The sequence below is a fragment of the Cajanus cajan genome, chromosome 4 (assembly GCF_000230855.2).
Source record: "Cajanus cajan strain Asha chromosome 4, NIPB_CcT2T_4, whole genome shotgun sequence".
Taxonomy (NCBI): Eukaryota; Viridiplantae; Streptophyta; class Magnoliopsida; order Fabales; family Fabaceae; genus Cajanus; species Cajanus cajan.
Genome location: NC_138520.1, coordinates 70,324,085 through 70,336,646, shown reverse-complemented (window position 1 = coordinate 70,336,646; position 12,562 = coordinate 70,324,085). Strand labels below are relative to the sequence as shown.

The window sequence follows — 12,562 nt, the reverse complement described above, 5'->3', positions numbered from 1 at the left end:
TACCTTGCTGGTTCTTTCTCAATCTTGGTGTTCTATGTGTTGAGAGCTAATTGAAGACGCAGACTTCCTTTTCTCCTCTCATTTTCTCAAGCTTCTTCTTCTCCTCCGCCTTCCCGGAACTCGGATTTCTTCTTCTCCGAAGTAAGGGAAGCTAGATTCGTGTTTGGTTGTGTGGAAATGAGTTAGAAACTCATGAGTTGTTTGATGAAAATGTGGTTCTTTGGGAGGTTTGCATGTGCTTGGATTGGTTGTTTATGCAGGGTTGGGATGAAATTTTAGAAGTTTGGGGGTTGTTGTGTGATAGTGCGTCGGGCGTAGTTATTGGCGCTGGGCACGTGTTCATCAAGGGGCTCCATTTGTCGAGCACGCCGGGCGCAAGGTTGGTTGCGCCAGGCAAGCTTGGGAATGAAGGTCTCTGGATGGCTCATGCCCGGCGTGGAAGAACCGCACTGGGCGTGATATCAGACAGGGACTCACATATTTGGGGTTTTGGTATGGCACTAGGCGTGACTATGTCTTGCCGGGCGTGGAGACTCCCTGGGAGTCTCTACTAGGGGTGGCGCGGGGCGCAATTGGTATTGCACCGGGCGTGAGACCTTGGGGAGGTCTCTGCCTTCCCTGCGCCGAGCGCGGGTTTGGTACGCCGGGCGCGTGAGACTCCTGAGAGTCTCTGTCTTCGATTGCGCTGGGCGCAATTTGAGCTTTAGAGCTCTCTGGTTGGTCCACGCCGGGCGCGAGTACTCTTGCGCCGAGCGCGGATGTGTTCTTTCTTTATATGCTGGTATATGCTGATACATGCTTATATATGCTGATATATGTTGATATATGCTGATTTAAGCTGTTAATGATGAATGTTGTTGAGCTGAGTGATGATTTTACTGTGCTGTGAGATGTTCATGCTGAATTATGATGTTTAAGCTGTATTATTGTAAAAGTTGAGCTGTGCCGTATGCTATATGCTGTTATTGCTGCTATGCTGTGTTGTGTTAAATGTTGATATAAACTGTTGTAGGCCATAAGGCTGAGTTGTTGTAGGCCGTAAGACTGAGCTGTTGTAGGTCATAAGGCTGAGCTGTTGTAGGAGATCTTCGAGCTGATATGCGTGACGACGCATTGTTTGTTTCATGTTGTTTTTGCTGAATGATGTGAGTTGTATATGAGATGTGTTGTATGCTGATCTTGCTGAACTTATTGATGTGCTGATAAGCTGTAGTTGTTTATAATTTCAGTACTATGCTGATTCTTTTCACTAGCTTACCCTTGTTATTTCCATGTGGTTTTGACTACAATAATCATACTATGTATGAGAGTAGAGTAGGGATAGGTTGGTGTGTTGAGGTAGGTCTGCAGTTGACAGATAAAGTTGATACTTTTGATATTTTGATGTTTTGGCTACTTAGTGTAGTAATTTGGCTGTATTTTATATATTGATTTTAAGTCCCAAGCTAGACATATGTGTATATATTCTATTTTATATATGTATACTCTATTCTGCGTGGTGTTGTTGCTATGTGACGGCTAGGCGGGTCGTTACATGGCCATCCTAGTTTCCATCCCAAATTTGAGCCCTTTTTGAAAAAGGTTTTTAAAGAAAATATTATCTAAAATTACATCTAAACACATTTTCTTGTATGCTTTCCCTTTTCTTAGAAAATGAAAATAGGAAAGTTATGCTAAATAGGTCCTAAAGTGAGAAATTGATTAATGAAAGATCGATTTCTTAACATAAATAATAAATGCAATATTTTGATAAGTATATTTTAAAATATAATATTTTGATAATTTATTTATGTAACACCTAATTTTATAGTTTTTAATTTTAATACTAAACATATATTTCTTATAAATTATTAATGCAATTATAATATTAATAATATTTTATATAAAGACAATGAAGATTTTGTTAATTAACGTATACATAGTTAGATTATAATTACATTATATATCATTCTAAAATATTTACAATAACATACTTATTTACATACTATATATTCTCTATTTCTACTATAATATTTACATATTAGGTTGATATAGATTTATTATTGGATTAAAAATAATTAAGCTAAATAAATTTTAATATTTTTTATTATTTAAAATAATTTATATAGGAGTGAAATGTATTAAAAAGTCTTAACCTAGTAAATAATAGATAAAAACATCATAAGATAATTAAACAACATGAACTAGAAATATCCCATTAATTATTTAGAATAAAAAATATAATAGATTAAACAAGTAATTAAGGTTAGGAGCACTTTATTAAATAAATACACATAAATATAATATAAAAGGAACAAATATTAATATAATAGTATAAAAAATTTAAAAGGATAAGAGTCTCATTTCGCTTACCTTAAAATTATAGAATTATCGAAAGTTAACGGTAAATATTTTACTTTCCTTCTTTACTCTTTGTCTCTCTTCTTTCTTTCTTTCTTTCTTTGTTATGTTTACTCTACCTCCTCTTGCTTATTTTTTTTCCTATCATGATGGTCCCCTTTCTTTATTTATAGGCTATTTTTTTTTAAATGTAACCATCTAGTTTGATGTATTTAAAGCATCATTAGTTAGAGATAATGTTGATCTCTACGTACACCTATAGTACTATAGTATTTATCTTGCTGCAGGTTTTTAATTTTTTTTAATTTTTAATTTTTTTTAATTTAAAAAATCTCTCTTTTTATATACATATGAGAAATAATTATACTTCATTAATACAATTAAAGTATTATTCTAAAAAGATTTAGATTTTAAAAAAAAGATTGAATTTTTTATATATATCTCCAAAAAAGAATTTATAGCATTAAAAATAAAACATTATATATCTATTTAATTTTTCCCTAATACAGTATCTAAGAATTTAGATTATTATAAAAAATAAAATAATAATAATAATAATAAATTAAGTATATTATAATATTATATCAGAGATTCAGAATATTATAATTTATTTTTTAGAATATTATAATAAAATGGTCTTAAATTTTCAATTGATGAAAATATTATTTGATGTATAAATTTGTGCAACATTTTTCTATTTCATATTGTCCAGAAAAATGAATAAGTGCATTACACAATTGAACCTATTTATATTATATATATATATATATAATTATTTAAAGAATAATCATTAATAAAATTATTTTACTTGATAATTTATCATATATATATTTATTGAATTTTAATTACTCAATTATCAAATTAAATTTTTTATTAAATAAATTAAATCTACACATTTTTATAAAATTTAAAAATGATTTAACATTTTATTACATAAATTCAGATTAACACATATATTCTACCTTAATTTCTCATTTTTTGAGTGATTTCATTTGAAAAAAAATTCTTTAATTTTAATTTGTATAAAATTTATAAAAATAAAAATATAGTTATTTAACATTTTCACCTGTACAAACTTTAAAAAAATAAAATAAATATTTTTTTAATTAAAATTAAAAATATGTTTTTTTTTCTCCAACCAAAACATTCTTCCTCAATTTAGGAGAAAAACAAAAAATAAAATTTAGTTGTCTTTCTGTGAGCTGCAGATTGGTCGAAAACCAAACCAAACCTAAGCATATTCTCTCTCCTCAATTCCCCTCTTTTCTCTCTCTTCGCCATTCACTTTCCACGAACTTGTCTCTCTCTCTAAGATCCATTCCGTGTTGTCATACTTTCTTTCACCCATTTTAATTGACCCCTTCAAGGTACATTTTATACCCACAATTTTGTCCTTTTATTTAATTTTTTATTTGCTATTATTTTATTATTATCATTATTATTATTTTTTTTTGTAACAATTTTACGTGAAGTTTGAATTTTGGGGTCTTCAAGATTGAAAAAACAGAAAGAAATCAAAAGGGTATGTGAGATTCAATTGGGTGGGTTTTGGTTTTGGACACAGCTGATTTTGCTGGTTTCTGAAGTATGCTTTTGCTGGGGCTTCTTAATCAATCACTGATCACTAATCAGTCCTTAAGAAAAGCATAAGCTTATGTTTCCTCTAATTTGGATTCTGATGAACGGTATGGATTGTGTTTTTTCTTGTTCTTACGGGCTTCATGGGTGATGTGTTTCCTCTAATTTGTTCTGTGATGAATGAAAATGAATTTTTTCAAAGAAAAGATTGGGAATTGGGACACGTTCCTATTTATAGATTGAAAGACATCACTTGCATGATGGTTATTATCGATTGTAGAACATGTAATCAATTCTTACTATAAAAAAACTGCATAGTCCTGGCAGCACCAACCATTTCTTAAATCATACTTTGTTTTTAGCAGAATTTCTAAACACCTTTCTATCTCTGAAAGGAAAGGGGGATAGGTTTTCTATTAAATTATCACTTTATTTTTCAAGCAGTTTTGTTTTTAATGGATGCTTCTAATTGCCTGACATATATACACTATTGGAGGCTTTCAGTTGCAATAAAATTTATAATATCTACTGATATTGTTATTTATAAGTTTATCTAGTATTTAATTTATTCTTATTTGTGTCGTTATGCATAAATGTGGGCTAATATATATTTATTTATTTTTGCAGTTTAAGAGATCATTTACTTATCCTCTAAAACTGTATTTTTCTGGTGATTTTCCTCTGCATGGGGTTCTGAAATATGATACTTAGAATTCGCTTTTGAAGCCAAGCAAAAGATGGACAAGAAAGAGCATATTGCAATTTTTACTACTGCTAGCCTTCCATGGTTAACAGGAACAGCTGTGAACCCTCTGTTTCGAGCTGCGTATCTCTCCAAAAGTGGGGAAAGAGATGTCACCTTGGTGATCCCTTGGTTATCTTTGAAAGATCAAGGATTAGTATATCCCAACAATATTACATTTGCTTCACCCTCAGAGCAGGAGAAGTATATCCGTCAATGGCTTGAGGAGAGAATTGGATTTACATCTGGTTTCAGCATACAGTTTTATCCAGGAAAGGTGATATATATTTTTTTTCTCATGTTTTGATGTTTTACAAATAACAGGAAAAATTGGAAGCTTTCCCACATAAACACAGAAATATGCTTATGTCCAGATGAAGACCATTATAGTATATAGGATAGGACTGTGTGTTGTAGCTGTAAAACTGTTAAATGTTCTGTTAGCTGTAGCTACTATGTGATCTGTTGTTAATTTCCTGTTGTTAACTGTAGTTGTAACTGTCTGTTACAACACACTTTCAGTTGTAGTAGCTGTAACTCCTTCAGTTGTAGTTGCTCTATGCAATACAGAATGTTTTTATGTATATCTCATGACTGGATAGTGAAATCTCAGATTCTCTCTTAGATTTTCTCCCTGTTTCTTACACTTACCTCATTTTCTCAGCTCAATGTTTTGTAATAAGACCATGGTCTGTGTTTGGCCATAAAGAAAACAAAAATATTCTCAGTCAAATGGTTTTATAATGAGGTTTTCAATGAGAACTTGTAACTTTCCATCATAAATGTTATAATAGTTATATGTTTTTATGTAAGCTAATTGGTCATAAATTTGATCATCTATCAGCTTCTACTTTTAACTTTTAAGAGTTAACTGATTTTCTGTGTTATGCAAACCTTATTGTTGTGTAAGCAGTGCTAACTTATTATTATATTTATGTGCTTTTAATGTAGTTTTCTAAAGATAAAAGGAGCATTCTTGCTGTTGGAGATATTTCAGAAATCATCCCTGATGAAGATGCAGATATTGCTGTTCTGGAGGAGCCTGAACACTTAACATGGTATCACCACGGGAAAAGATGGAAGACTAAATTCAGGCTAGTTATTGGAATAATTCACACTAATTATTTGGAATATGTGAAGAGAGAGAAGAATGGAGGTCTGCAAGCATTTTTTCTGAAATATTTAAACAACTGGGTTGTTGGTATATACTGCCACAAGGCAAGTTGTTACATCCTTATGCAAAATAGTACATATGTAATCATTGTTGACCTTGACATTCTGGATTTTACTTTTTCAATAAATGAACCAAGAAATTTGAAATTGTCATATTTTTCAATTTTCACCGGCAAAGATGAATTGAATGGTCCTCTTGTGGACAAATAGATTCGCAGTTGGTTCTATTAAATGAATGTTTTGTGGCGGCTACTCAATTTAAGCTTATATTATGTTGTCCCACCTGATATATTTGTGCGTTTTTTTTTGTGTGTATGTAAGGATTGAAAGAATGTAAATATCTGTAATTTCTCATCTTTGCATGTGCGCGAGGGACTGAACAATGTGCAATCTATGCATTTCGTTGGACTAACATGGTTATTTTTAAGGCCGTTTGTTTCATTCATAAATTGATTTGAGATATGCTTAGGTGATTGACTTCTATTTGGTGCAAATAATGTGGTATTTTTTAAGATGGTTTCTTTAATAGTTATGCAATGAGATTGGGCGGATTTTGTCGTTGTTTTTCTTTCTTTGTTGTTTTATATTTCTTTCTTCTTAAGGATCCCTCATCTATGTCTTAAAATTACATCTTTGACCCAAGAAGAAAAGTGAAGACAACATGTGGACTTGAGTTAAATATTCATGGTATCCTACTTTGTCTGACATACAATGTTTTATTAGTCCATTTTGATTTTTTAATCAGTGAGTGTTATTATTCTGAATGAATAGGGTTATGTCTGGAGAAATCGCTCCATAAGTACTTTTAGAAGAAAATGGAAAAGAAAGATAAAAATAAGTTTCTCCATAAGCTAAAGGTAGCTTATGCAAAACTTAAAAATAAGTCCTTGGAGAAGCTAATATGGGAGAGTTTCTACAAATTAACTTATGTATAAGCTAATTTTAGCTTATGAAAGAACTTATTTCATTTTTCTTTCCTATTTTTTTTTTCTTTTAAAAGTACTTATGGAGAAGTTTATCTAAACAAATCTTAGTTCTAGTTCTTTTTATTAGTTTATATGTGTGTGTGAGTTCTGTTTAGGTAAAGACTAAAGACAATGCCTTGATGATGTTTCTTAGTGTATTCATTTGTGTGGATGAAAATCTAAGATAACATGGAGCTCTCCTTTAGGTTGCAGCTTTATGTGCTCAACTTAGCCAAGGGAATATCATTATCATCCAAGTGAGAAATGAGAACGAGACTTCAATTTTTATTGTGAAAATAATATTAATGGTTATCATAAGCTTGCAAGCATTGCATGCTTGCTTTCTTGGAATTGATCAGCTGTATATTTGCAGGTAATTAGATTATCTGCTGCCACCCAGGACTATGATGGTTCCATCGTATGTAACGTTCATGGAGTTAATCCGAAATTCCTTGAGATTGGCGAGAAAAAGAGGGAGCAACAACAGAAGGGAGACCAGGCCTTTACCAAAGGCGCCTACTTTATTGGGAAGATGATATGGAGCAAAGGCTACAAAGAACTGCTTCAACTTCTTAAAAATCATCAAAAGGAATTAGCTGCTCTCGAGGTTGATTTATTTGGCAGTGGAGAAGACTCGGATGCAGTTCAAAAAGCTGCAAAAAAGTTGGATCTGACAGTTAGAGTTCACCCAGCTCGTGATCACGCTGATGTTCTGTTTCATGAGTAAGTTTCCTACTGATTTTCTCACATCTTGTTTGTATTTCATTTCAGTTAGATATTTTAAAAGTTGTGCTTATTAATAAATAACTGCCATAGGATATCTGCATTGAAAAATTCAACTGGAAATAAATGGGTCAAATATTGGCACCATAGGATTTAAGGTAACAAATTATGTATTATTTTAGATGAAAAGATAAGAATATCTGATTCAGGATTTTTATACACTGATCTTTTTGAGGCTCCTCCATACCCTTCAATCCTTTTATACAGTATTTGATGATAATCCCCTTAGGTAAAGGGAAATATGTTGAGTTATAAAATGAAATATTGCATATTATGAATATTAAACTGCAAGTTTAAAAACCATTTCGGTATTTGTTAGAAACTGCCAATTTTACCTGTCTTCTTGTACTTGCTATTTGTTCACTTAGATGTCATTTTCTCAGCTGTTTACTTATCAAGATTCTAAGTATAGTTTGAGTATTCTTAATTATGCCGAGCACACATGGCTTTAGCATATTGACATTATACCACCATGCCAACACTCGTGAATAGGAGTGAAAATTCTTCCATTTTTCTCCATTTTTTCTTTAAATATTTTGTAGAACTTTTTTAATTACCCCATCTGATGGGAACATGTGTATGCTCACACTTCATTTCCTGCATTCCAGTTACAAATTGTTTCTTAATCCAAGCACAACAGATGTGGTTTGCACAACAACGGCAGAAGCTTTAGCAATGGGCAAAATTGTTGTGTGCGCCAACCATCCCTCAAACGACTTCTTCAAGCAGTTCCCTAATTGTTGGACGTTCGATGACAGTGAAGGATTTGCTAAACTCATACTTAAGGCACTGGCGGAAGAGCCGGCGCAGCCAACGGATGCTCAGAGACACGGCTTATCTTGGGAGGCCGCCACAGAACGGTTTCTTAAGGCCGCTGACCTGGACAAGCCATTAGAGAGAAAATTGTCAAGAAGTTCTTCAAACTTTATGGCTGCCTCATTAAATTTGCAACAGAAAGTAGATGATGCATCAGCATTTGTACATCATGTAGCTTCTGGGTTTGAAATATCAAGAAGAATCTTTGGTGCTGTTCCAGATAGCTTGCAGCCAGATGAAGAGCTACGCAAGGAGCTTGGGTTGACTAATGCTGCTAGGAGACAAGGTTGAAGATAAATGATATTGAGGTGCTGTGATATGGACACTTGTAGAGATTCTTCGTTTATTTTTGTTCCTAGAAGATAGTGTTTAGTGCAAGTAGTCTCTTTCTAGTCATGTTGGAAAATGTTTGGTGCTTGGAATAGTTATGTAAATAAGGGCATTCCTAAACTGTCACATTTGTAAGGTCGTCTATCATTGTTCTTGATTTTCTGTAGGAGATTTCAGCTATAGATTACAAACATTATTAATCAATAATTAAATGAAATAGTTATTTAAAATAATAAAATTAATGATTTTCATCTCGAGTCTCGCACATAAAGCATGTTTAACATTAGTCTATTTAATGCAAAGCTTCTATAGATGTTAATTAATGTCTATTTTATCTGTGGAATGGCTGCAATATTTCATATTTGATTGTTCTAATGAGTTCAATCCAATCCATGGTCACGTCTAATGGGTGGTTGGGTAAGACAGTGATCCATGTTAAATATTGTTGGGTAAAATAGTGATCCATGTTAAACATTCTATGTAAATACTTTTAGGCTTAAATGTTTTTAATTTATCAATTTTAAAATAAAATTATTTTTAGTCCGTTAAATTTAAAATTGATTTCTTTAATTTTTGTAATTTCAAAAAAATTTATTTTAATTTTTATATTCAAATTTAGATAAAAAATCTGTCAGATACTGATATATAAAATTTATTTATTAATATCTCTATTGATAAAAATGTCATATTAAACTAAGCTAATGGTACATAATTATGTTAATATGTCATTTTCAAATATATTTTAATGATTTTAAAATAAAATTTTTAAAGGTTACAAGAATTAAAAATAATAATTTTAAATTTAAGAGATTAAAAATAAATTTATTCTAAATTTGAAGAACTAAAAATATATTTAAATTATACTTTTTAATTGCATTTTTATACTTTCACTTTTTAAACGTTTATACCAATACCAATTAGAATGTCAGGAATTATGTTTCATAAATCACAATAGAGAATGAATAGAAAGCGGGAGAAAAGTAAAATATTATTGAAAGATTAAGTAAAGTAATTGCAATAATCTATTTACTATGTTTAACATGTTTAACTATCAATAAAAATAATAACTAATAAAATATAAATAAATATATTTTTCCTTCATATTAACAACATTTTTATTAATTAATATATAGTTTTATTAATTAAAGAAAGAGAGAGGGAATACCGATATAATTGAAAAAGAAAAATTAATGAGGTAATAATATACAACCTTATTAATAATTCAAAACGTGTAGTTCAGCAGTAGGTGTTGATTCATGCTTAAATAAGGTCAAGGGTTCAAATCCTGTCTTGTGTATGCAGAACAAAAAAAAATACAACTTTATTAATATTTTTTCTCATTTCTTATCATGTTGATAATCATCGAATATATTTTTTTTAAACATGGTAAAAATCCATGAAAATTAAATTCAAAATATATTAAAATATTTTCCTTTCAAGTAAGAATATATCAAAACATTTTTTAAAAAAATTCTTTCCTCTCAAAGGACACATACATTGATTATGACACTCCCATCATAGTTGATAGATACGAGACATCTGGGATTAATTAACTGTGGCAACTTTAAACATAAGCTAACATTTAAACCAGCAATTATTGTTTCTTTAATTTTATTGGTTGCCACCTCAGAAACCAGATACTATCAACAAGACTACAAAACACATCGTACCTAGTTTGAAATTCAGGCACAAAACAACATTGAGAATGCACCCTTTACGAATTGCAATGTTTCATACACTATACACGTTGTGGCCATTCCTTCAGTTCGGAATGTATGACACGTGTAGTAAACAAGCGTTACTTGTTACTCCATTTGTGTTTTTAACATTTTTGGACCATTTTGTAGGTTTAAATTTCTTATCTGTGATAGTCTTATGCTGTGCATCATTTGATTGAGGCAGCAGCAACATAGAGGGCTTTGAAACCTAAGTTCAATTCCTCAATCAATTGGCCCATTGATCCCACTGAAGTAAGCTTTATTTATTGAATTATTTTTCATCATTAAATTTCTTCAACTCAATTACTTGGTCCACTTGAATTTTAATAATCTTGGAACAGGTTGTATGGTAGGGATTTAATTTTTTGTTTTTGTTTTTAATTCCTTTTCTGCAATCCCATTGATTTTCCTCTTCCATCTGCTGAATTTTATTTTGGTATAAAAAAGAGCCCTCAATTGTTTTGTTTTCTAGAGGAGTTCGATTCCCGCCCCTAAATTTATTCACCAAAAAATAAACAAATCTATTGATTTATTTTTTGAAAAATAAATTTTGAGTATTCAATTTTTATGCATCAGAACATTAAATCAGTTCACTTTATTTTCCTTTTACTCTTGTGAGATGGAAAATTCAATCCAAGTGAATTCAGTGCTCAAATCCATCCATCATATCTATTGATTCTTACCATGTTTGCTAACCCCCTTCTTAATTAGTTGGTGTTTGGCAGGTTTTGGTTCTTGGCTCAATCTGTATTGTAATTTAGGGTTGTTACTGTGTATTTTTTCCAATGTCAGTACTTATTGTTGTGGACTGAAATTGATGTGTGTTTGGTTGAATAGATTAGTTTTATAATGATGAAAAGTATTTAACCATATACTTGCCAACAATCTCTTTTCTACTTATGTTTGATGATGAATCTGTCTTGCTTGACTGTCTAAGTTGTCATTTTGTGTAGTGTTGTTGATATTTCTTGTGAGGTGGGGAATTGGTTATGGTGCTCAACTTTTGCCTCAATAATATAGTCGATATAATTTTCTTTCTCTTTTCTAGTTATATTTTTTGTTCTTGTTTTATTATTATTTTGTATAGTTTTAGAGTTTTGTTGGAAAAGTGGTTTAGACCCTAGACTATGATCTTTATTGTCCTGAATCTAATATGAATGGATTTTTTAGTTGATGATGGCTTAATAAACATAGTTAAAATAAACCTATTTTTCCCTTGAATATCTAAATTCTTAAATTCATTAAAAGCTACTTCTAGATCCAGTGAATCTAATTTATAAGATTAATTTTTTTTTATTACTTTTCACTGATTTTTTTCGTTGTACTTTTTGTAAATATTTTTTTTATCAGCTCATGTATTTTTTTTTTTGGGTCTCATTAACAACTTTCATGAGTTGATCTAATAGTGATTGCACTAAAATTAAATTCTTTGGAAAGCTGGAACTTTGGTATTCATTTTTCAAAAAGAATTAAAGTAAATATTCTGACTTTTCGAATCCTTTTTATTATAATCAATCCACATCACCTGCCATGCTTAAAAAATGGATGCATTATTTTTTATCTCACTCTCACCAGAAATAAATTACTAAGAAAGGTGGCGTGTTTTGGTAGAGAGAAATTGTAATAAAACCACGATTGAGGGGAGACTGAAAGTAATATGTAGTGAAATGGAACAAATGCTTATTTCATGGAATCCTAAGATTATGGAGTAAGTTCAACGACAGAACACCTTGACTTAGATGATGAAGCAACTGCATGCAGCAAAGAAATTGTTTCTAAAAATGTGAGTTTTTAATTCTTTGTTGCGATTTATTCTTTTTTATTTTTCTATATATCACTAATATAAGAATAAGCAGAATAGTTTATTTCCAACGTGACCTTCCTAGCATTTGTTTCATTTTTCTTTCAGACTGGAAGCTTTTAAGTCAAATGCTATGAAGCACGGATACTTCAATTTGCTTCACGTATCCGTATCCGATACGTATCCGACACGATACTCTTGGATATTTCACCGATACGTGTCAATGAAGTATCCTAGCCTTTAAAAATATTATAAAAATTTTATTCAATTTTGATACTTTCATATACTTCACCGATACTTATTAGTGATATATATC

General features: G+C 30.9%; 1 protein-coding gene across 5 annotated transcripts; it reads left to right on the top strand.

The window, feature by feature from the left end:
* The first annotated feature begins 3,541 nt into the window (after positions 1 to 3,541).
* On the top strand, positions 3,542 to 8,984 carry DGD2 (digalactosyl diacylglycerol deficient 2). Of its 5 annotated transcripts, none has more exons than XM_029272197.2 (6): positions 3,542 to 3,707; positions 4,630 to 4,937; positions 5,612 to 5,878; positions 7,005 to 7,055; positions 7,172 to 7,521; positions 8,190 to 8,984. In XM_029272197.2, exons 2-6 carry the CDS (start codon positions 4,656 to 4,658, stop codon positions 8,686 to 8,688), a joined length of 1,449 nt encoding a protein of 482 aa, XP_029128030.1. In that variant the 5' UTR covers positions 3,542 to 3,707; positions 4,630 to 4,655; the 3' UTR covers positions 8,689 to 8,984. The 5 variants fall into 5 exon arrangements, with proteins under 5 accessions (XP_029128030.1, XP_029128028.1, XP_029128026.1 ...); XM_029272195.2 differs by having other exon boundaries at positions 4,546 to 4,937; XM_029272193.2 differs by lacking the exon at positions 3,542 to 3,707 and adding an exon at positions 3,741 to 4,025.
* The last annotated feature ends 3,578 nt before the right edge of the window (positions 8,985 to 12,562 follow it).